The sequence below is a fragment of the Mirounga angustirostris genome, unplaced genomic scaffold (genome assembly GCF_029215605.1).
Source record: "Mirounga angustirostris isolate CCGP_5_RB_7025 unplaced genomic scaffold, mMirAng1.0.hap1 SCAF_9, whole genome shotgun sequence".
NCBI classification, from domain to species: Eukaryota; Metazoa; Chordata; class Mammalia; order Carnivora; family Phocidae; genus Mirounga; species Mirounga angustirostris.
Genome location: NW_026991717.1, coordinates 93,711,769 through 93,736,307, shown reverse-complemented (window position 1 = coordinate 93,736,307; position 24,539 = coordinate 93,711,769). Strand labels below are relative to the sequence as shown.

The window sequence follows — 24,539 nt, the reverse complement described above, 5'->3', positions numbered from 1 at the left end:
TGCATAAGCATCTTGATCAGGGATCATAAATGCACATAACTTCAGAGAACAGGCAGGTGATGTAAATATATGAAGTCACTTAAGACAATGAGAGTCATAGGGAAAGGGCTAGTTCTCTTCCTGCTAGGATGTGTGCTTCTGAGTGCAGTGATTCATTGACTGTTTTTTTCACCAGTAGACCTCAAGTGCCTATCACAGGGACTAAATACATCGTAGGTAGTCAATAAATACTTCCTGAATGAACGAGTGTATTGAAATTTGTTGTGCTAGGGAAAATAAGCAACACACTTAAAAACATTCCTTCCTAACAACAGCAACAACAACAACAATGATAATAACAAAAGATGTTGTGCCAACCTGGTTTGGAACCCTGATATTATGAACTAGGTCTCTTCTAGGAGACTTTTCTGTAAATTTCCATGAAGGAGCACACTTACTCTGTCTTTTCAGTCATTTCCAGAAATATCCAGTCTGTGAATATTAACATAGTGAAAAATGCATGTTGGTTTCAATATCTGTAGCAAAGACTCTCTCTTGAATTAGAGATTGTTTATGAATATTGTTTTAAATACTGCCATATCCTGGAGCATTGTTTTAAACAGAATTCCTCAAAATGATATCATTCCCCTTTTCAACCTTCATGTTTAATTTTTTTATCACTCAACAATGAATGTAAAATAATAATCTCTCTCACATGTTGCTGTGAAGAATGTATGGATGTCTAGATCTTACAGTATGTTTTAGGACACTGCGTTTTTCTCATAATAAGAAGGAAACTGATGAGCTGTGTGGTCTTACATGTTTATACTGATATAGTGATGGGGTAGTCTGACCAACACATGCTATAGGCATTTACTGAACATTCAGCTACCTACATGATTTAATGTAATGAGATTTCTCTTTCTCATTTCCTGTACAGCTATATAAGTGCTAAAGATGAAGCTTATAATGCAAATTCAGGATGGTTGGACAGTTTAAGGACACAGTGAAAAAATAACATTTGCAAGGTAGATGATGAAATAGGTATAATACTTTTTTGCTCATGAGCTTTGAAAAGCCCTATGAGAATGTTGAATTAGAGAGAACAGGTGCAGGGGAGGGGCAGAAGGCAAGGGAGAGAGAGAATCTCAAGCAATCTCCACACCCAGCACAGAGCCCAGTGCAGGGCTCAATTTCACTACCCTGAGATCATAATCTGAACGAAAATCAAGTCAGGCACTTAACTTTCTAAGCCACCCAGGTGCTCCTGGGGTATTTTTAATATCAGGGATAATTAGAAAAATGAATGCCATCTTCAACAAAACGTGGTTGGACAATATTCTTTTTTCAATTCAGTTTTGGAAAAGAGAGGATTTTTTTTATTTTTATGTTAATCCCCATACATTACATCATTAGTTTTAGATGTAGTGTTCCATGATTCATTGTTTGTGCATAACACCCAGTGCTCCATGCAGAATGTGCCCTCCTCAATACCCACCACCAGGCTAACCCATCCTCCCACCCCCCTACCCTCTAGAACCCTGTTTGTTTTTCAGAGTCCATCGTCTCCCATGGTTCGTCTACCCCTCCGATTTCCCCCGCTTCATTCTTCCCCTCCCGCTACCTTCTTCTTCTTCTTCTTTTTTTTTTCTTAACATATATTGCATTATTTGTTTCAGAGGTACAGATCTGAGATTCAACAGTCTTGCACAATTCACAGCGCTTACCAGAGCACATACCTTCCCCAGTGTCTATCACCCAGTCACCCCATCCCTCCCACCCCAGCCCCCACTCCAGCAACCCTCAGTTTGTTTCCTGAGATTAAGAATTCCTCATATCAGTGAGATCATATGATACATGTCTTTCTCTGTTTGACTTATTTCACTCAACATAATACCCTCCAGTTCCATCCACGTCGTTGCAAATGGCAAGATCTCATTCCTTTTGATGGCTGCATAATATTCCATTGTATATATATACCACCTCTTCTTTATCCATTCATCTGTCGATGGATATCTTGGCTCTTTCCACAGTTTGGCTATTGTGGACATTGCTGCTATAAACATCGGGGTGCACGTACCCCTTCGGATCCCTACTTTTGTATCTTTGGGGTAAATACCCAGTAGTGCAATTGCTGGATCATATGGTAGCTCTATTTTCAACTTTTTGAGGAACCTCCATACAGTTTTCCAGAGTGGCTGCACCAGCTTGCATTCCCAGCAACAGTGTAGGAGGGTTCCCCTTTCTCCGCATCCCTGCCAACATCTATCATTTCCTGACTTGTTAATTTTAGCCATTCTGACTGGTGTGAGGTGGTATCTCATTGAGGTTTTGATTTGGATTTCCTTGATGCCGAGCGATATTGAGCACTTTTTCATGTGTCTGTTGGCCATTTGGATGTTTTCTTTGGAAAAATGTCTGTTCATGTCTTCTGCCCATTTCTTGATTGGATTCTTTGTTCTTTGGGTGTTGAGTTTGATGAGTTCTTTATAGATTTTGGATACTAGCCCTTTATCTGATATGTCATTTGCAAATATCTTCTCCCATTCTGTCGGTTGTCTTTTGGTTTTGTTGACTGTTTCCTTTGCTGTGCAAAAGCTTTTTATCTTGATGAAGTCCCAATAGTTCATTTTTGCCCTTGCTTCCCTTGCCTTTGGTGATGTTTCTAGGAAGAAGTTGCTGCAGCTGAGGTTGAAGAGGTTGCTGCCTGTGTTGTCCTTTAGGATTTTGATGGACTCCTGTCTCACATTTAGGTCTTTCAAACATTTGGAGTCTATTTTTGTGTGTGGTGTAAGGAAATGGTCCAGTTTCATTCTTCTGCATGTGGCTATCCAATTTTCCCAACACCATTTGTTGAAGAGACTGTCTTTGTTCCATTGGACATTCTTTCCTGCTTTGTCAAAGATGAGTTGACCATAGAGTTGAGGGTCCATTTCTGGGCTCTCTATTCTGTTCCACTGATCTATTACAAAGCTGTCATCATCAAGACAGCATGGTACTGGCACAAAAAAGAGGATTTTTTAAAATACGATTGTGAATACAGTTCTGCATAGTGCCTTACAGGTAAAACAATGGTCTTGTTATGTATGTATTGTTTTTTGAAGTTTGGAATTTTCTTGAGCTTTTTTTCTTTAAATTTGTCTGTCTGATAGAAAAACAAATCATCGGGTGCCTGGGTGGCTCAGTCGTTAAGCGTCTGCCTTTGGCTCAGGTCATGATCCCAGGGTCTTGGGATCAAGCCCCTCATCGGGCTCCCTGCTTGGCGGGAAGCCTGCTTCTCCCTCTCCCACTCCCCCTGCTTGTGTTCCGTCTCTCGCTGTCTCTCTCTGTCAAATAAATAAATAAAATCTTAAAAAAAAAAAAAAAAAGAAAAGAAAAGAAAGAAAAACAAATCATCTTTGTACAAGTCAATTTCGGAGGCAAATACTTCATGAGATAATGTAACCATTGTATGTTTCCATAGTCCAAACATATGCTATTAATGGCCCCTAAGCCTTGGGACTTTTAATTTTACTACAATATGATGTAAAACAAATGAACTTTGTTAATAAGATACAAAAGTTGGAATCTCTAGAATTATATTTTAACTGAACACCTTTGTAAGATTATACAATTTATAGTATAAATTAGGCTCAATTGGGCTATAGGGATTTCTTATACTTCTTCATGGCAATATATCAATAATTAAATATAATATCTATTTTTGAAATGTTTAAATAGTAATATCTCTTGTCGGCTTAACAACCTTAACTCTTCAGAGAATTTTCTTTTCTACTAAATGAGTGCCTTTTGCATATTCTTTTCACTATGTACATTTTCTAATTTTAGTCATAAATCTTTATAATTTAAAGTCAACACCTCACAAGGTCTATTAAGATACTTTGAAAACTTCCATATTACTTAAAATGATGTTAGAAGGACCAACATGCAAAAATTATGTTTAAAAATGTTATCCAGGCAAACTGTGTCTATCCCACAGAACCATGATAATAACAGGGAATTGTTTTCTTGCTCTCCTCTGTTTTGTTTTGTTTTGTTTTAACAAGGAAGACAAATATAAGACCACACAAGAATTTACCTTTTATTCTGAGAAAAACACTCTCCAAGTCTAAGCTGAATTAATAGCAAAAAAATCACACAGTACAATTGAACACGTTAAGTGTTTCTAATATGGATTGATTTCATACAATACAGTTTTGACTTTGGCATAAAATATCTCTGAATATGTGAGATCAAACACCAGCATACTGCATCCTCCCTGTTTTTCTTTAGGAATGCATTGTTGTAGGCCAGCACTGCAATGTAAGCAGAAAAGAAGTGCTGTATGTGAACATACATATTTTTGTGCTGTTTCTATTTTGAGTGTTTGATGAAAAGTCTAACACAGCATTTTTTTTTAATGGATATTTTATCTTTGTATTTTTTAACCTGAAAGATTGCAAATGACTTATTTTCACTGGGGAGATTATTATAAACTAAACATTCGAGTGCTAGGAGGCACAGTTTGGTGACTATGTTTGAGCTCTCATTTGTTTGTTTTAAAGCAGTGGTGATGAGAACTCACTGTCTAGACCTTTTGTGAATGGAGAGGTGAGAGGTGAAGTATGGAGACTGCATTAGAATTACATGATTTTTTTATTCCTTTCAAGATAAAAAACCAGGCCCACTGCTTGGTAAAAGACTGGAATGATCTATGCCTTTATCTCTTACTCAGTTGTGTTCAGGTACAAAAATGTATCATTTCACCTCCGAATGATCCAAAATTAAATAATTGACAATCTCCACCATGAAAATACAAGGACTAAACAGCTGCAATATTTATACCTGGAAGGACAGAAACAAATGGTGATTGTCAGCATTCAAAGAGAAAGGGATTTTTGTTTAAAAACTTTAATCCTTCTTGTCATTCTGATTTTGGAACAATAATCTCAGAATACACAAATTTTGATTCCTCTCTCTCTATGTGTAAGATTCTTAATACACTTCTACAGGTTTATACCATGTAATTAATGTATGTAACCATTATATGTGGTTTAAACTTGATTAATACAATAAGATCTTGGCAAAGGAAAAGAATATGCCATTTTAATTGTTTGAGTAAATATAAAGCATGCCGTTGAATTCCACTTGTAACAGATCTAAATAGTGCATGTTTTTCTTCTATTTATGTCTTTTAGCATCTCCGTCAATTAAACTCTTGGTGGATGACCCTATAGTTGTAAATCCTGGAGAGGCCATAACATTAGTATGTGTTACGACAGGAGGAGAGCCTGCACCCACTCTCACCTGGGTCAGGTCCTTTGGGACTCTGCCTGAAAAGACTGTTTTAAATGGAGGAACGTTGACCATACCTGCCATCACCTCAGAAGATGCTGGTACTTACAGCTGCATCGCCAATAATAATGTGGGAAACCCTGCAAAAAAGTCCACCAACATAATTGTGAGAGGTAAGTTGGCCTAGAGAATGTTACCACATAGATTTCTGGGATTAACCAGGCTATCGCAAAACAATTTTGAATATAAAAACATTTCCTCAAATATTGCATACATGTCTAACATACGTAGAAAATTATTTATAATTGATGAATGATGTCTAATTATAAATGGAAACTAAGATTTCTGAATCTTAATAATCATGCTTTATATTTGCATTGGATAGTTTTCGTAACATATTCTTAATGATACTATGAAACTGTTCCATTGAATAGTTTTTATATGTTCTTAGTAAAAAAAAAAATCATTAAAATGCAAATATGGCATAGAGCATTAAACATTATTATACAGATTGTGTATTAGTTTAGGAATTTAGCAAATGTATCAATTTAATATTTAATAAACATTTATTGAGTCCCTATTAGAAGCAGAGCTCTAAATTGTGGGATTATATAGAGATCTATAAAATATTACCTTGTACTCACGGATTATACTATCAGTGAAAATAAAATATCTCAATTAATAGCCCTATGATACAGTGTTTGGGAGGCATAAGCAAAAGCTATAGACATATAAAAAATTACAGTAACTTCAAGCTGAGGTTATTAGGAAATATCTAGTGACATTTACATCAGGTTCTATAGGCTGGGTAGAGTTTTAACAGACTGAGATTAGGGAAAGACGTGGAAAAGTCAGAGATCATAAAAGACAAAGTGTATTTGAGGAATTGACATAAAAGGTGAGTCACTAGGTCAATGGTAGCCCTGATGTTCTAGTATGGCTGCTGCCACCTGGTGAGCTGGTACCACATCTTAGAGGAGATGTTATCCCCCCGGTTTGGAGGATATAAGTTATGGTGCAAGGAGGTTGTGGTTCTTCATGTCTCACTTCACCTGGCATGGTCCTGTGTTGGGGATGGAGGCTGGACACCAATGGCTCTAAATTTAAAATAGATACTTAGATCCCCCACTCTTCTCACAAGCAAATGAAAATTTCTCATGATGGAGGATTATAATGGAAGCAAAACATAATTGAGTGTATTGAGATTAACATTTGTGATTTTGTGAACATGAATTATGGTGGTTTTGTTATCTGTTATTATCCAAACTCTTAGAAATATGCTACTTAACCAAAAGCATACTATATTCAAAATATTGCAAGGTGTTAGATATAAATCAAGACACTCTGAAGAATGCACTATCTGCTATAAAATCGTAGGCCATACAATATTTAGTAATTGCAAGATATGCCATTATTTTATGTCTCACTACAAAGTAAAACATGCCAATTAAGCTACCACAGTGTTTTCTTACGAGATAGAATGTTACTGAAAGAAGTCTTTCAGATCTGTTTATACTTAGGTTTTCTTTTAAACCATGTATCACCCATTAGTAGATGTAAAAAGGAAAATAAAGAAAAATAAATTGCTTAAATTATTCTTAAAATTTCACACTCAGAACCAACCCGACTCTTTTAATCCCAGTTTTTGATGACTGTGGTTGTCTACCCAACATCTTTCTTTGTCATTAAGAACACTTATAATTCAGAATTATAGAGAAATAGTGTCTCTGATTTTCTTCCAAGCCAGAGCACCACTGCTGTGCCCTGCTGATAGCAATCGTAAAAGGGTATTGAATGTAAGGTTCATTCTGATTTTGGAGTTGTTTGAATGTGAACATAAATAAGGATTTTAAAACCAATGAAATGTGATCTTTATTTCAGTTGTTTAATTTTAGAAATTTCTACTGGACAACTACCATATTCTAGTGACTCAGCAAATTTGTAAGAGCTACAAGGGGGTAACTACAAAGATCAGTGACTAAATCCCTACCCCCAAAGGGGTTTACAAATCCATAAGGAAGATAAGAATACAAAGGAGGGACGCCTGGGTGGCTCAGCCATTAAGCATGTGTGTTCGGCTCAGGTCATGATCCCAGGGTCCTGGGATCGAGCCCCGCATCGGGCTCCCTGCTCAGCGGGAAGCCTGCTTCTCCCTCTCCCACTCCCCCTGCTTGTGTTCGCTCTCTCACTGTGTCTCTCTCTGTCAAATAAATAAAATCCTTAAAAAAAAAAAAAAGAATACAAGGGAATAATAATATATGGTGATAAATAAAAAGACAGGGTCCCTGAATGGAAGTATCTTAACCTTCCTAACTTTGATATCAGTATTGGTGAAATGACACTGCTCTAAGCCTTGTCACAGTGAGTAACTAGATTTTGTTCTTTGGCCATCCCAATTTTCAAGAAAAAAAAAAGAACAAAACTGTACAAATTACCCATGTTTATTATTTCTGCTTTTTATTTATCTTTAAACACATGCTTTCTCAAATAGAAATACTTCTACCAAATCTTGCTACAAAAATTGTGAGATTAATTAAAGCATTGCCAAACAATTTTTAAGACTCATGGATGCAATGGAGAACTTTTCATTCCATTATTCTATCAACGGTAGGAACTCACTAGAGAAAAATGATGCATTAAATATAGTTTGACCAGAAGATTATCTGCAACTACATTGAATTCCTATACAACTGGGAGAATATCTAGCATAAAATGTCTGTGTTGCTCAGGTGCCCTCCATAAGGGACTAACAAGCCACAGCACATACATGCTCAGGAAGCGATCTACTCTCCCCTGTTTCATCTAGCAGTTTTCATCGTGTTCTTACAAAGGATAGTTTCCAACTTTGACAGGAATGACCTAAAAAAAATATATAGCTTAAAAATGTATTTCCCCAATTTATAATTTATTTTTATGCCTTTAATTTATCTGAAGTGTGCATTTGCATCACCATATTATATTACTAGTGGGACCTCTCAGCAGTGGCATCCACATCATTCATAAAATCGAGTTTGTATAAAATGTTACTGAATATAGAAATAGCCTTGGTTAATGGGTCCTAGATTGCATGTGGGGAGAGAAACTGCTACAATAATGTGAGGCATCTGATTTCTGCCACAAAGGCCAAGGAATTCAGTTAAAGAAAATGGTTCTCTTTTTATTATATCAAAGAAATTATTTTCAAGTCTTCTGAATTCGTAGACCTCTCCAGTGTCTCAGATTAACTGTGTTATGGGTACAGTAAAAATAGAGCTCTAGGTTTATTTTTCTGCCGTTCTTATCTGTAATTAAATCGAAATCCACAGACCAGGTTTTCTGGGCAAACACAGGGATATTTTGTACATAGAATTCCCATTACCACTTGAGAATATTCATGGGCAAAAAATAAGAATATAGGGTGCAGACAGGAATAAAACTCTAGAAACATTTCTGAATTTGTCATTTGATATTTTTTAATAGGAAACTAAAACTTTAAATAACGTAGACAATAATACTTCATGTAGAAAGCAAGCTCAAAACTGAAGAGGAATCTCATATGTTTTAATATTTTGTTAGATATTTATAAACATAGCCGTAGTGCCTTTTCTTATGATTCTTTAAGAAATTGTAATGGTTGGGGACGCCTGGGTGGCTCAGTCATTAAGCATCTGCCTTCGGCTCAGGTCATGATCCCAGGGTCCTGGGATCGAGTCCCACATCGGGCTCCCTGCTCGGCGAGGAGCCTGCTTCTCCCTCTCCCATTCCCCCTGCTTGTGTTCCTGCTCTCGCTATCTCTCTCTCTGTCAAATAAATAAATAATAAAATCTTTAAAAAAAAAAAAGAAAGAAATTGTAATGATTGAGCCATGTTTCTCCCAAGTCAGTAGAGAAGCACCGTGGCCTGGGCTCAGTGCTTTCCAAACTCCTGTTCAGTATGTCATTTCCACATTTCTCCTCTGTCATGAATTGAACCACTGTGTTGAACAAGCATGGTTTATAGCATGATCAAGACATTATTGTATTTTAGTTTCCTGTGGTCTCTAAATTTTATTCAGTGGCTTAATCTTCCCCTGTTTCAAGAAGAAAAGTCAGACATACCCCATGACCCGTATGCTCATTATTAGAAATAGAGAGTCTGACGGTACATTCAAATCACAAGCACAGATTTAGTTCACTGTTTTTGGATGCATGATCCAACATAGTAGTAAAATTCCAAACCTGATTCAATGCAAAAATTTCTCTCATGCCCGGCTTGGGTCCACACTGGGCTGGAGATCTGCAGTGGGAAAGCAGAGTTGGTGGTATGGTTGGCTTCTTCCTCTTTGTCTGTCTATCCTCCACCCTCCTGACCACCCACTCCTGACCTGATCGCCAGGTTCTGACGACCCCAGCTTGGGGTAGAGTAGAGAGGTCTTCTCTATATAAAACATTTTTCTTTCTTATGTGACACCTTATTGGGACTCTTGGGAGATTCCTCTATCTAGAAGAGCGTACATCCATGTGTATCAAGGATTGAGTTCTAGTGATGGAATCTCCCAAGAGCCCCTTGAAGTGCCACATTCTCTGAGCACAAGCTCTCGTGCAGCGTCCTTTCCCCTTTTCTGCTGAAGGCTTCTCTCTTGCCTCCAAGCAGCCAACTAAACAGAGTTTGTGACAAGCCTCTCCTTCCCTGTGACTCTCATCTGTTTAGTGGAAATGCTTACCAGAAACTCTGTGAGAGCACACACATCCCAGTATGGCCACCTCTGTCCTGTCGTCACACGGGTTTTGGCTTCCTCAGATAGATCAGGTACCTTTTCAGAGAAAATATTTCAGAGCTCCGACTGGTCCCATGAAAAGCTCCTCAGTAGGATTGAGATGAAGTAGACAGGTTCCCCTTCTGCCACCCTTGTCCACGTTGGTTCTCTCTTCAAACTATACTCTGTATCTGCTCATATCTTGCCAGGTTCACTGTTAACACCCTTCTGTAAACTATCAATATATCTCCTGTAGTTGATTAAAATAGTCTTTTCATTAACCTTTCTGCCCTGGCTCCACTTTTAGAATCCCCTCTTTTATCCACCGTATGAGATAAGGTAGACTAGGCTGTTAACAAACAGACCCATACATGTAATTACATGAAACAAGAACACTTTAGATTTTTCTCATGGAAGAGTTCAGGTGTTTCCTAGTCCATAATGCTGGTGATGGTGTTGTGTGTGGGATTGGTGTGTGTGTAGAGGTGGAGAGTCTGCTCCATGCAGTCATTCAGACACCTAGGTTGATGATGCCTCTGCCATCTTCAATCTGTGGCTTCTAAGGTTTCTCTGAGTGTTACTTCCATCCCTGTCAGCTGGAAGTGGGAAAGAGCTTCAGTGAGCTTTTATGGTCAGATAGGCATTGGTTCTACTTACATCCTATTGGCGACCTTCGGCACGTAGTCACCCAATGACGTGAAGGCTGGGAAATGTATTCTTACTGTGTGCTCAGGAATAAGAGGGCATGGATTTTTGTCAACAGCTAGGCATCTCTATTACATTCATCCAAGAGCCAGAGTGATTGGGGTTATCTCATCCTCCTGAAGAAAACTCCTCCCATGGCTTCTATCTCACCTAAAATGGAATTCAAATTCCTCATCATCATTTCATGTCCCTCTCCTTTTTGCCCACTGTACTTTAAACTCATTATTCTTCTTTTTCTTTTCCACAACTTAGGATTTAAACATTTGCTGTTCTTTTGGCCTAGAATGTTAATTTTCAAATACCATCTTCTGGGAAATGACTTTGACTACCCTATCTGAAAAAACCCACCCCTAATCCCCTTGCATGATTTGTTGTTTCTTCTTATCACGTAACTACTTAGAGTTATTTTATACATATTTATTTACTTATTGTCTGTCTCTTTCATGGGGACTTTGGGGATGAAGAATTTATCCATTGTCTTATTCAGTGATGTATCCCTAGAACTTAGAAAATTACTCAGCATATAGTAGATGCTCAATAAATATATGGTGAATAAATGGATCTCTTTTATTTATTTATTTTTAAAGATTTTATTTATTTATTTTAGAGACAGAGCACAAGAGGGGGGAGCGGGAGATGGAGAAGCAGACTCCCTGCTGAGCAGGGAGCCCGATGCGGGACTCGATCCTGGGACTCCAGGATCATGACCTGAGCTGAAGGCAGTTGCTTAACCAACTGAGCCACCCAGGTGCCCCAGTGGATCTCTTTTATAAGTTTACTGGCTTATAGTAAACATTTCTTCCAGACATCTATCTCCCTTTGATATCCTAATTATGTACTAAAGGATATTAAGCTAAATTAGGAAACTTTATATACATATTAAATCATACTAAACATCTGTGTGATGTGACTAGCTCATTTGAAAGGCCACATTATTCTGATTATTTATTGGTGTGTAATAAGCCACCCCCAAACAATAGCTTAAAACAGTAGCTGTCATTTGTTTTGCTCACAAATCTGGGGGTTGAGAGGCTCAGCTAAAAAATTCAGGGTCTTATATGATTGCACTCAGAAAGCTGCTAGGGCCAGAATCATGTTCAAGGCTTTTCATTTAGATATCTGTTGTTAAACTAAAAAGTTTAAACAGCTGAATTCTTCAGGTCAGTCTCTGTCTGTCTCTGTCAGTGACTCTCAGAAGTCTCTTTACATTCTTTCTCCACATGGCAGGTTCACGGTAGCCAGATTTCTACTGGATCCCAGGCAAAGATCCCAAGAACTGTGTGGGTTCTTTTAACCTGGGCTCTGAAGTCATGCAGAGTCATACCTGCATTCTATTCCAGGCAGTGATAAAGGCTGGCATGTTTCCTGGGCGGGATCAAAGGGAGGAGTGTCAAATAACCTACAGACGTGTTTTTAAAAAGGCATGACAATATGCGGTGTACTCCACAAACTGTATTCTTCACGTCGAATCCCATGCTGCTTCAAGCTCACTTATGCCTCCTATTTTGTTCCCATTTTCTCCTTAATTTCATCAGCCCCTATCTTGAATCCCTGTCCTCTGCTAAATGACATTGTAAACAGTTTTTTAATTTTAGAAATATTCCAGCCTATTTTTGTTGGCTGTCATCTCAGATTTCTAATATGAAGAGAGGGAAAAAAATGTTGTCAATATTGAAATAGATTTAACCTTTATGGCGGAAGTCAATATGTATTCAGTGAGGCATGAATTTACATTGCCCTAACTGTGCAGAAATATACTGTAACCTCCAGGAACATCATAACCCTCTGTACTGAAAAGTGTTGATTTAACTAACTCTAGTATATCCACGTGAAATGACCGAGTTCTCTCTAAAAATCTGAATTATGATATTAAATGTTCAGAATTCACTTAATGGAAATATATCAAATATTAGCACTCCTAACATTACTAAATGATCTTTAGGCTTATTACAAAAAAAAAATGTATATTATGAGAAAAAAATGTGAACATTTGAGTCTGTCAGTTGCACCTAGGTAATAGTAATCGTTAATACCGATTGAACACTTACTATGTACCAAGCTACCAGGCACACTGTGTACATTAACTTTTTAATCATTCCAAAATATTCATGAGGCAAAAAATATTATGATTCCCATTTTAAAGAAAAGTAAAACTGAAGAGGGAACAGTTAAATAACTTCCCCCAGACAAGCCTTATCTAAGCAGCAAAGCTGAGATTCAAAACCCACACAATATGGTTCCAGGGTCACTGGCTTAACCAAGGTACTACAGTGCCTTACAAAATTTAGCCAAGTTTTAAAAAATATATAATCCACTCCCCAGCCCCCAAATTGAACTGACTAATGCCCTTTAGTATTTCCTGTATTTTTGCCTTGCCAGAGACTTACTAGGGATTCTTTCTTATATATATAATAGTTTTTGATTGGAGGAAATTCTGTTTTTGTTAGTCGGCACTTTCTTCTGTGGTAACGGTGGGCATACTTCAAGTTCTAACCAACAGAGTGTTTATAGTTTATGATTTTTAAATAATATTGCATTGTGAAGGACTTAGCATGACTCCTTTACTTTTACTGCCTATTTTACAAATTAATGTACAAGAATTTTAAGAATGTCTATTACTTAGAAGAGACCAATTGAATCACAGAAGACAAAGATACAAAATAACTGCACGAATAAAGCATGATATATAAACACGGAACAAAACAAGTAACCTATATTTTAAAAAGTATGTTCATTGTTTTTGCCAAAAGGTATCTATCTCAAGCCATTGATCAGAAAGTCAGTCAGAATTAATTGACAATTTTCCAGAAATAATTGATTAAATTTAGCTTTCAATGTGTTTCTAAAAGTATGTTATTTGTGAATTTCCAATAACAAGGTCATTGCACTTCCTAAGCATTTAGATTAATCAAATTAAATTTCAACTTATCAACAGTTTTCTTCCATGATCTGCCATTAATAAAAACTATAATGATAATAGCTGAAATTGTAGAAAACCAATCTTTAACATTCTCCAAAAGCAAAGCTGTCAGCTGTGTGCAGGTGTCCCAATTATTCATGTAGATTAAATGCTCTATTTCTGTTTTCCCAATTTAATATTCTGTAGTAATTACCTCTCCCCAAAACACCAGAGAGAATTTTATTATATTATGTTTTATAGTTCTGAAATGGTTTCATTATTATTTTTTAAAAAATTAATCTGAGCTATACAAAATATGAAAATTATCAAATTCAGTAGTTCTCATCTGAATATAGATAGCTCAGTTTCTTTTCATTAATAGGATATATCTAACTTACCTTTGTTCATTGAAATAACATATGAGGAATTATCATAAAATATATAATTTCAAGTAAAAAACATTTGTCTAGATATTGCCTACTCATTATTATTATTATTTTTTAAAGATTTTATTTATTTGAGAGAGAGAGAGAGAGAAACAGCATGAGAGGGGATAGGGTCAGAGGGAGAAGCAGGCTCCCCGCTGAGCAGGGAGCCCTATGCGGGACTCGATCCCAGGACTCCGGGATCATGACCTGAGCCGAAGGCAGTCGGTTAACCAACTGAGCCACCCAGGCGCCCGTCTTATTATTTTTAAAGATTTTATTTATTTGAGAGAGAGCATGCTCCATGAGTGGGGGGAGGGGCAGAGGGACAAGCAGACTCCCCGCTGAGTGTGGAGCCTGCCTCAGGCTGGATCCCTAAAACCCTGAGATCATGACCTGAGCCAAAGTCAGATGAATTAACTGAGTCACCCAGGCACCCCTCCTACTCTTATTGTTATATTTACATAAAGATATACAGACAGCTTAGTTATATATGTTTATTTTATTAAAGCTTATATTGTCCACCTTGGTAGATGGAGTCAAACTTACTCTAGTCAAAAAGAGACATGCCAACTGGTAGTAGTGCTTTAAAAGTCAATACCTGCTAATATCCAGAAAATAAGAATCTTACTCAACTAAGATTATTTTTTAAATTATTTAATCAGTTTCTTTGAAGGCATTTTATATATTTTGGGTTTTTTGTTGTTTTTTTTTTTTTTTTAGTTTTTGGTTTTTGGTTTTGTTTTGTATACCCGATAGTTGTAAAATGGGGCCAAAACAATGATATTAATTTGAGAACTACTAATTCAGATTTTTTTGTCTTATTGTTTTTGTTTTATTAAATTTTTAATTTAAATTCAATTTAGTTAACATATACTATATTATTGGTTTCAGGGGTAGAATTTAGTGATTCATCAGTTGCAATATAACACCCAGTGCTCATTACATCCAGTTTCCTCCTTAATGCCCATCACCCAATTACCCCATTCCCCCACCCCTCTCCTCTCCAGTAGCTCTGTTTGTTTCCTATAATTAAGAGTCTCTTATGGTTTGCCTCCCTCTCTGTTTTCATCTTATTTTATTTTTCCTTCCCTTCCCCTATGTTCATGTTTTGTTTCTTAAATTCCCACATATGAGTGAAATCATATGGTGTTTGTCTTTCTCTGACTGACTTATTTCCTTAGCATAATACCCTCTAGTTCCATCCACATCATTGCAAATGGGAAGATTTCATTCTTTTTGATGGCTAAGTGATATTCCACATCTTCTTTATCCATTCATCTGTCAGTGGACATCTGGGCTCTTTCCATAGTTTGGCTATTGTGGACATTGCTGCTATAAACATTGGGGTGCATGTGCCCCTTTGAATCACTATTTTTATATAAATACCTTTGGATAAATACCTAGAAGTGCAGTTGCTGGGTCATAGAGTAGCTCTATTTTTAACTTTTTGAGGAACCTCCATACTGTTTTCCAGAGTGGCTGCACCAGTTTACATTCCCACCAACACTGTAAGAGGGTTCTCCTTTCTCTGCATCCTCACCAACATCTCTTGTTTCCTGAGTTGCTAATTTTAGCCATTCTGACCAGTGTGAGGTGGTATCTCATTGTGGTTTGATTTGTATTTTCCTGATGTGAGTGCTGTTGAGCATCTTTTATGTGTCTATTGGCCATTTGTATGTCTTCTCTGAAGAAATGTCTTCTCATGTCATCTGCCCATTTCTTGACTGGATTTTTTTGGTTTTTGGGTGTTGAGTTTGGTAAGTTCGTTATAGATTTCAGATACTAGCCCTTTATCTGATATGTCATTTGTGAATATCTTCTCCCATTCTGTCAGTTGCCTTTTAGTTCTGTTGATTGTTTCCTTTGTTGTGCAAAGGCTTTTTATCCTGATGAAACCCCAATAGTTCATTTTTGTTTTGTCCTATTGTTATGACAAGACTTATTTTCCAAGCCTACTGACTCACCACACCAAGTTACTGTGGGTTAAATCGTCTGTAGGCACTAAGGTATAAGGAAAGAGATCTGTGATATGGTTCTGGTTTCCCTTAAATTAGCTATCAGATTATGAGTATATAAATAAGCCTCTGCTTACTTTTCTCTACAACTAAGAAATTGCAGTAAATAAACTCTAAGATACTTTTGCTCTAACCACCTATGATTCAGTATTGTCAAAATGCACCTTAACCTATGTCCATTTCTGGTCTTAATCATTCTTTATTTCTGTTTACAAACTTACCCATGGAAATGCATGAGTACAGATACATGGCTCTACAGCTTTATACATATTAACACAAGTATTAAAGAACATTAAACTTTAACACAAAATTCTGTTTTCTATATTTTTTTAGTTACTTACCTCAGGATATTAAACCAAGAAGATAAATGTGAATGATGCTTTCAATAGGTATTTAGAAAATTTCTACTCCAGACTGTATCTGCATCAGTTGCTATGAGGGACAAGAAGAGGAATGAGTGCAGTCCCTGAAACCATGGATTCTTACACTTACAGGGAGAAAAATATCAGGCATACATCCTAAGGAAGACCATAACCACAATAGAAGCATAGGCATGAATTGTTGGGAGCTCAGATGAAGAAACAATTAATTCTGATTCGGGAGAAACAGGAAAATTCCACAGAGGAAGGTGACATATGAACTGGTCTTTGAAAAATGAGAATCTTTACATATTTAGAAATGAAGTGTCTCTTTTCTTTGCTGCTCAGAATGGTGACATTAACTAGCTTTTTGAATTTACTCTATTTTCTTATACATGCAATGTTAGAAACTGTTGATAACCTTTTAAAGAAAAATCTAGGGGCGCCTGGGTGGCTCAGTCGTTAAGCGTCTGCCTTCGGCTCAGGTCATGATCCCAGGATCCTGGGATCGAGCCCCGCATCGGGCTCCCTGCTCCGCGGGAAGCCTGCTTCTCCCTCTCCCATTCCCCCTGCTTGTGTTCCCTTTCTGTGTCTTTCTCTCTGTCAAATAAAGAAATAAAATCTTAAAAAAAAAAAAAAGAAAAAAAAGAAAAATCTATATTTAACTTCCATCTTTTATAATAGAATATTTTCAGAAACTAATTTATACATTTTATTTTATGATTTTAAAATGATGCTTAAAATTTAATTTTTTGCAGTCTTGACTTGCATGAGATTTTATGTACAATTTTCAATTGAATTAGTCAACCTGCCAAATTTTCTTTTTGCTCTGTTTTTGTTTCCCTTTGAATTCTATCTTAAATACTTCCAAAACCAGTGCTCTATTTCAACACTTCAGGAAATTTCTAGAGGTTCCTGGGTGGCTCAGTTGTTAAGTGTCTGCCTTCGGCTCAGGTCATGATCCTAGGGTCCTGGGATTGAGCCCCGCATCAGGCTCCCTGCTCGGTGGGAAGCCTGCTTCTCCCTCTCCTCCCCCTGCTTGTCTTCCCTCTCTCGCTGTGTCTCTCTCTGTGAAATAAATAAATCTTTTAAATAAATAAATAAATAAATAAATGCTTCAGGAAACTTCTAAATAGAATCAATCAAACCTAGTTCTTAAATTATTCCTCTCCAGACTCCATAAGATATCTTCATTTTAGCTTTCAAAGAATCTTTTCTTCTTCTTTTTTTTTTTTTTACTTTTTTGCCTCAACAAATATCTGAAAACTAGGCATGCATGTAAATCATCAACCCCAAAATTCAAGTCCATCTTAACCAGAATTCATCTGTTAAGATTCAAGTGTTAATGACTAGTAAGTGAAAATTTATCCATGGAAGGTCAATAAATGTGTTCCAAAACTATTTAATTTTCAAAATCATGAAGTTGGGAAAATACTTTTAAAACTTTTAATATTTTTTAATTAGAGAAGGTTTAAGTCATATAAACATTAGGATTAGTCTTTCCATGCTTTCTATAACTTATGCCCCACATAACTTTACTATACTTAACATGCATAGAGATAATACAATCCACGTTTGAGTTTCAGCCACAATAGAGTGGATGACGCGAACCCATTGGAAAAAAAAAAAAAAAAAAAGGAGAGAGAGGTGTCATTTTATTTATCTGCTTAGGTCAGTGGTTCTCAACTGGAGGCAATTTTTCCTTTTAAGCGATATTTGGCAGTTTATTGAGACATTCTTGATTGTCATGACTGGAGGTGGTGGTGTGCAGTGGGTATCTAAAAGGTAGAAGCCAGGAATGCTGCTGAGCACAGACAGGCTCCACAAAAAAATAATTATCTTATCCAAAATGTCAATAGTGTTCCTTTCAGGGGCACCTGGGTGACTCGTTCGGTTAGGTGTCTGACTCTTGATTTTGGCTGTGGTCATGATCTCAGGGTCATGGGATCGAGGCCCATGTTGGGCTCCAAGGTGGGTGTGGAGCCTGCTTGGGATTCTCTCTCTCTCTTCTCCCTCCTTCTCTAAAAACAAAACAAAAATCGTGCTGCTGTTCACAAACTCTGCTTAGATAAAAATTTCCTTTAAAACCACTTTAAAAGGTGCATAATCTTATACACAGGCATACACAACAAAATAAAAACAAAGAAAAAACACAATTCCAAAAAACACTGTACGTTTTGATACAATATTAATGTCAGATTGTAATGCTTCTTGACATACACCTTAGAGTTTCAGATGTCAGTACTTCTTGACCTGACACTCATCTCTCTCTGAGAGTGATCTTGGGAGAAGGCTGTCATCTGGCCTGCGTGGACAGCACTTACTGGGAACTTAGAGCAGGCCTCTTCCCTGTGGCCCATCTTCATCAGCTCCTATCTTCTGGGTTATAATGATGTCTCTCTCTCTCTTGGTCTCAATTGTTCACCAACCTGTGTCTTAAGTCTCTTCTGGGGGCACCTGGGTGGCTCAGTTGGTTAAACGTCTGACTTCGGCTCAGGTCATGATCTCAGGTTCCTGGGATCGAGCCCCGCATCGGGCTCCTTGCTCAGCAGGGAGTCTGCTTCTCCTTCTGCCTGGTGCTCTCCCTGCTTGTGCTCTCTCTCTCTACCCGCCCCCATCAAATAAATAAATAAAATCTTAAAAAAAAAAAAAAGACTCTTCTGAAGCTCTGTACTCCATTTGCTAACATTTCTCACCTCATTTGTTAAAGTTTTTCAATGTGCTTTCTAATTTTTGAAAACTAATTTTTACTCTAATAGTAAGAGCTCTTTTTTAGCCTTCCAAAATGTACTCCCTCCCTTGCATCATCCATTAAGCCCCATGGAGTCAATGAACACAGTCAAATGAACACAATATTGTCATTTATGGCCCTCCCGATTCCTGTAAAATCTTCATGTTTCCCGTAGCACTACAAGATATGCTGTCAGATTATCCAAGACGAGAAACCAACATAATGGAAAATGAAATAATGGATATTTATGTTGCCTTTATCAATTTCCTTCCTAAATTTTCTCCTAATTATCCTGGTGTGTGTGTGTGTGTGTGTATTTGATCTAAAGACAATGTAAAATGTCATATTATGGCTCCTTCTTATAGTACAAGTTAAATGCTAACTTTCTTTACAGAAAGTTTTTTGAAGGATTGTTTCTAGTGTAGCACATTTCATTTCCTTTCACAGTGACTATTAATTTCTTCTAACAAAAGTAGAAAAACTCAAAAGGGAGGCATGTAACAGATTGCCGTTGGTCTATTAATATAGAAGTTTATTTAGTGGGAGTTTTCAGAGACATAAAGGATGATATTCACTTGGATAGCAAGGTTCTGGTTCAGTAATTTTTTCCTCTCACAGTATTAGAAGTCTAGACTCCGTGTCCCCAGGATTTCGTTACTAGTTTTAATACTTGATTATCATATAATGCCCCCCTGCTTGCTGATGATATAATCTAAGTATATTAAAGCACTATCTTAAAAATGCAGTGTAAGATATTTTAAATTATTAAAATATAACAGAAATTGTGGACATTATAAGTATATAGCTTAATAAACTTTCAAAGAGTGAGCATATCTGTGTCATCAGCACCCAAATTGAGAAGCAAAGAATCCATAGCTGTCAAGAAGCTTTCCTCCTGCCCTTCCTCCATAGCATCCCTGAAATGTGACCTCTATTCTGACTTTGAACTTCTTAGATTGGTTTTGTTCTTTTAAATTTTATATAAAAGGAACTATACAATGCAATTTGCGTCTAGATTTCTGTCCCAGTATTATATTTGTGAGATTCATATGCTGCTGTGTGTAGCAAGAGCCTTTTTATTTTCATTATAATATAGTGTTCCCCTGTATGCATATAATAAAATTAATTTATTTGACTATTTATGAACTTTTATTTCCAGTTTGACACCTTTATGTGAATAGTTACACTCAGAATATTTTTGTACCAATCTTTTGGTGAACATATGAATGCATTTCAGACGAGATCGGGCGCGTTCAGGGTGGTATGGCCGTAGACATGAATGCATTTCTATTGGACATATACTTAGGAATTATAGGGTAAGAGAAGATTAATATCTAATACCAAATCTTCCAGTGTACATCTCTACAAGCATTGTTTTTGTTCCACATCTTTGTCAACACTGGATATTGTCTGTATTTTTTATTTTAACCACTCTGTTGGTACTATGGAATCATACTGTGGTTCTAAATTACATTTGTCTTATGATGGATGCGTCGAGCAACTCTTCAAATGGTTTTTGACCATTTGATTATCTTTTTGACAATCACTTTTTCAAGTCTTTGGCCCATCTCCCTTCCCACGCACCCCCTCATCCTTTTGAGTTGTATTTTTTCTTCTTTATTTGTAGAGTTCTTTGTATATTTTGAAATGTCATTTATTGAATATATTTATTGAAAAATATTTCCTCCTACTTTATGGCTTGCCTTCTCACAATCTTAATGTTGTCCTATAATGCACAAAAGTCTTCATTGTGATGCAGTCTAAACTGTCAAAAAAATTTTAAAGTTAGTGCATTTTGTATCCTACTTAAGAAATCTTTTCCTAACCCCAGGTAATAAAGATATAATCATATGTTTTCTGCTAAAAGTTTCATTGTGTTACCTACAACATTTAACCCTTAATTCATTTCAAATTGATTTTTATATGTGGTTTGAGGTAGGCATAAGGTAATTTTTTTCAATTTCGATATCTAGTTAATTCATCACGACCTATAGAATTGACCATTCCTTCCCATTCCACTACAATATCACATTTGTCATACATAAAACTATCAATACATGTGGCTCTCTTTCTGGACCTATTTTGTTTCTATTGGTTTTTGTTTATACTTATACTAATATTACTGCATCTTAATTACTATAGCATTATATTAAATTTTAAAATCTGGTAGTGCCAAGTATTCTGGCTTTTTTTTCTTCTTTTTCAAGATTCCTTGGCTATTCTTGGCCTTGTGTGTTTCCACATACATTTTCTGAGCAGCTTATTAATTTTTACTTCACCCCCCCCCAAAAAAAAGCCCCTGAAAATTTTATTTGGATGGAACTGAATGTGCAAATATTCCAATCTGTCAACATTATCTATCCCTTCATTTGGTTGTCATCTTTAATTTCTTTCAAAAAAGTTTGTGATTTTCGGAGGAATGGTCTTAAACATCTGTTAGATTTATTTTTAGTATTTCATAGTTTCGTTGTTCTTGTTCTTGGTAATGTAAATAGTATCATTTTAAAAATTTCACTTCCTATTTATTTTATGCTGGTATATAGCAATGCAAATGATTTTGTATATTGACCTTGTATTACTCAACCTTACTAAATTCACTTATTGATTATAATGATTTGTCTTAGATTCTTTTGAATTTTCTATGTACAGAATCATGTTGGCTTCAGATAATGAAGGATGTATTTCTTCTTTTAATCCTTACATATGTTATATCTGTTTCTTGACTTGACTTATTGCCAAAGATGTCCAAATTACATGTGTTAAAGAAGTAGAATATCATGTATCCTTCTCTTTTTTCCAATCCCCAGGGGAAAGTTTTAAGTAGTACACCATTAAATACAATGTTTACTGCTGGCATTTTAGTTATATTATTCTATTCATAATTAGCTAAGAATTTTTAATGAGTGCTAAATGTTGTCAAATAATTGAATCATGCTTTTAAACACAAGAGAAATAGGGGAAACAAAGAATATATGAGACATAGATATCAAACCCAAAGGAGGAGAAAGAAAATACTTTAAAAAGGGCGTATGTCAATGAAATTTAAAAAAAAACAAAATTTAAAAAGCCAAAAATATGTTCCTGGATAACATTAACAAAGTTGATAAATTCTTAAAAGGACTGATCAGGAAAACAATAGACAAAATACAAGTTACTAACATCAGGAATGAAAGAGGTAGCATTACTATAGAATTTACAAACTTAAAAAGACAATGAGGGAGTTTTATGAACAACTTTTTGCCAGTATAGGTTTATTGAAAAGCACAACTCATCAAAACTAACATAAGAAGACATTTTTAAAAATTTATATTCTTCATTCATATTCTAAATATTTATCATTTAAAATATCTAAAAGAGAAAACATAGCCTACTGACTTCACTAGTGAAATCTTTTAAACATTTAGGAATAAATAAAGCCAACCCTGTACACACACAAACAAAATTCATAAAGTCAAAAAGGAGAAAATTTCCAACTCATATCACAAGTCACCATAACCCTGGTAGTAAAAGAAGGCAGTAATATATTACAAGAAATGAAAATTAAATGCTAGTAGGCTTCATAATCATAGACATAAAAATCTGAACAAAGTATTAGCAAATCAATTCTACCAATATATAAACAGGATAATACAGAATTTTATTTCTGGACCTACTGGTTTGGAATGTATCCAAGAAATGCATATTGGCTTAACAATCAAATAGCAATTAATGCAATTACTACATTAACAAATTGAAATGAAAAATAATATTTCAATTAATACAGAACAACTTTTGGTAAAATTTAACATCAATTTTAGAAATAGAAGGGGATAGTCAATCTAATCAAACAGAACGACAAAAACTATAGCTAAGATAATACCTAATAGTAAAATACTGAATACTTCTTTTCCAAAGACTGGCAACAAGAGAATGATGTCCATTTTCATTACATCTATTCAACATTACACCTTCTGCAGTTTCCACTAGTGAAATAAGACAAGAAAAAGAAATAAAACCCAGCGGATTATAAATGAAGTAAAACTGTCATTATTCTCTGATGACATATTCTTAATAAATCTATAGTAAACAAAACTTACCATAAAAATTGAGTTTTATAAAATATTAAAAACTTCTATTTATTAAAAAAACACCATTAGGAAAGTAAGCCAGAAATTGGGAAAAATTACTCTCATCCCATAAGCACGCAAATAATTTATAACCTGATTATATAAATAACTCCTGCAATTCAATAATAGGACAACAAACTAATATTTAAAAATAGGTGGAGATTTGAACAGATACTAATATATGAATGGACAGTAAGCACATGAGAAGTGTAAATTACACTTCAGTACCAAAAAAGGTAATAAAAAAAAGCCAAGTCAGCAAATATATTTTTTCTTTTTTGCTATGTTAAGTTTATGTAAAATCAGTGTTACTTTCTACTTCATTATTTAGAAAAGAATTCTCGGGAGAAGCCCTCAGGGCTTATAGATTGCTTTGTACAGAGATTTTCTTTTCTTTTTTTTTTTTTTTTAAGATTTTATTTATTTATTTGACAGAGAGAGACACAGCGAGAGAGGGAACACAAGCAGGGGGAGTGGGAGAGGGAGAAGCAGGCTTCCCGCGGAGCAGGGAGCCCGATGCGGGGCTCGATCCCAGGACCCCGGGATCACGACCTGAGCCGAAGGCAGACGCTTAACGACTGAGCCACCCAGGCGCCCCTGTACAGAGATTTTCAATTACAGATCAAATTTTCTTCTATAAATACAGTCCTATTAAAGTATCTGTTTTGCAAGCTTTTTTTTTTTTTCCCTAAGAAACTGAGTATGTTTCTTAAATTGTTAAGTTTTTTGGTATAAAATTGCTCTAATGTCATTATCTTTTTATTTTTTAATTTATTTTTGGTTCAGTGGCATGCTAGTAAACCAGTTTTATGGGGGAAAAAATGGTTTGATTTATAATACTTACCAGTTTCCATGTTGTGTACAATCAGACCATGGCCAATTTCAAGTTGTGTACTTGGCAACACATGCACACAGTTTGTCGTCATGAGCAGGTATGAGGTAGTTCCAACATACTACTGTTGTAATCTGTAATAAAACCATGATACTGGTAATATATGTCTTCTTTATTTGTTTTTCCTTATTATAAGTTTTGCTTAAGGTCATTCAATGTCATTAATTATTTTAAAAAACCAATTTTCTATTTTTTTATTTTTATTTTTATTTTTAAGATTCTATTTATTTATTTGAGAGAGAGAACACAAGCTGGGGAAGTGGTAGAGGGAGAGGGAGAAGCAGACTCCCTGCTCAGGGCTAGATCCCAAGACACTGGTATCATGACCTGAGCCAAAGGCAGATGCTTAACCGACTGAGCCACGCAGGCTCCCCCCAGTTTTCAATTTTTTTAATTTCTTTTTTATTTTTTAGTTTTCTCTGTTGTGCAGACGTTTT

The 24,539-nt window shown here is 35.9% G+C and overlaps 1 protein-coding gene across 1 annotated transcript in view; it reads left to right on the top strand.

Moving 5' to 3' along the window:
* Positions 1–24,539, top strand: part of MDGA2 (MAM domain containing glycosylphosphatidylinositol anchor 2) — an 800,528-nt gene that overhangs the window by 536,161 nt on the left and 239,828 nt on the right. Inside the window, exon 6 of the mRNA XM_045900785.3 lies at positions 5,157–5,426. Coding sequence (XP_045756741.2) covers positions 5,157–5,426 — 270 coding nt within the window. The remainder of the gene's footprint in view (positions 1–5,156; positions 5,427–24,539) is intronic.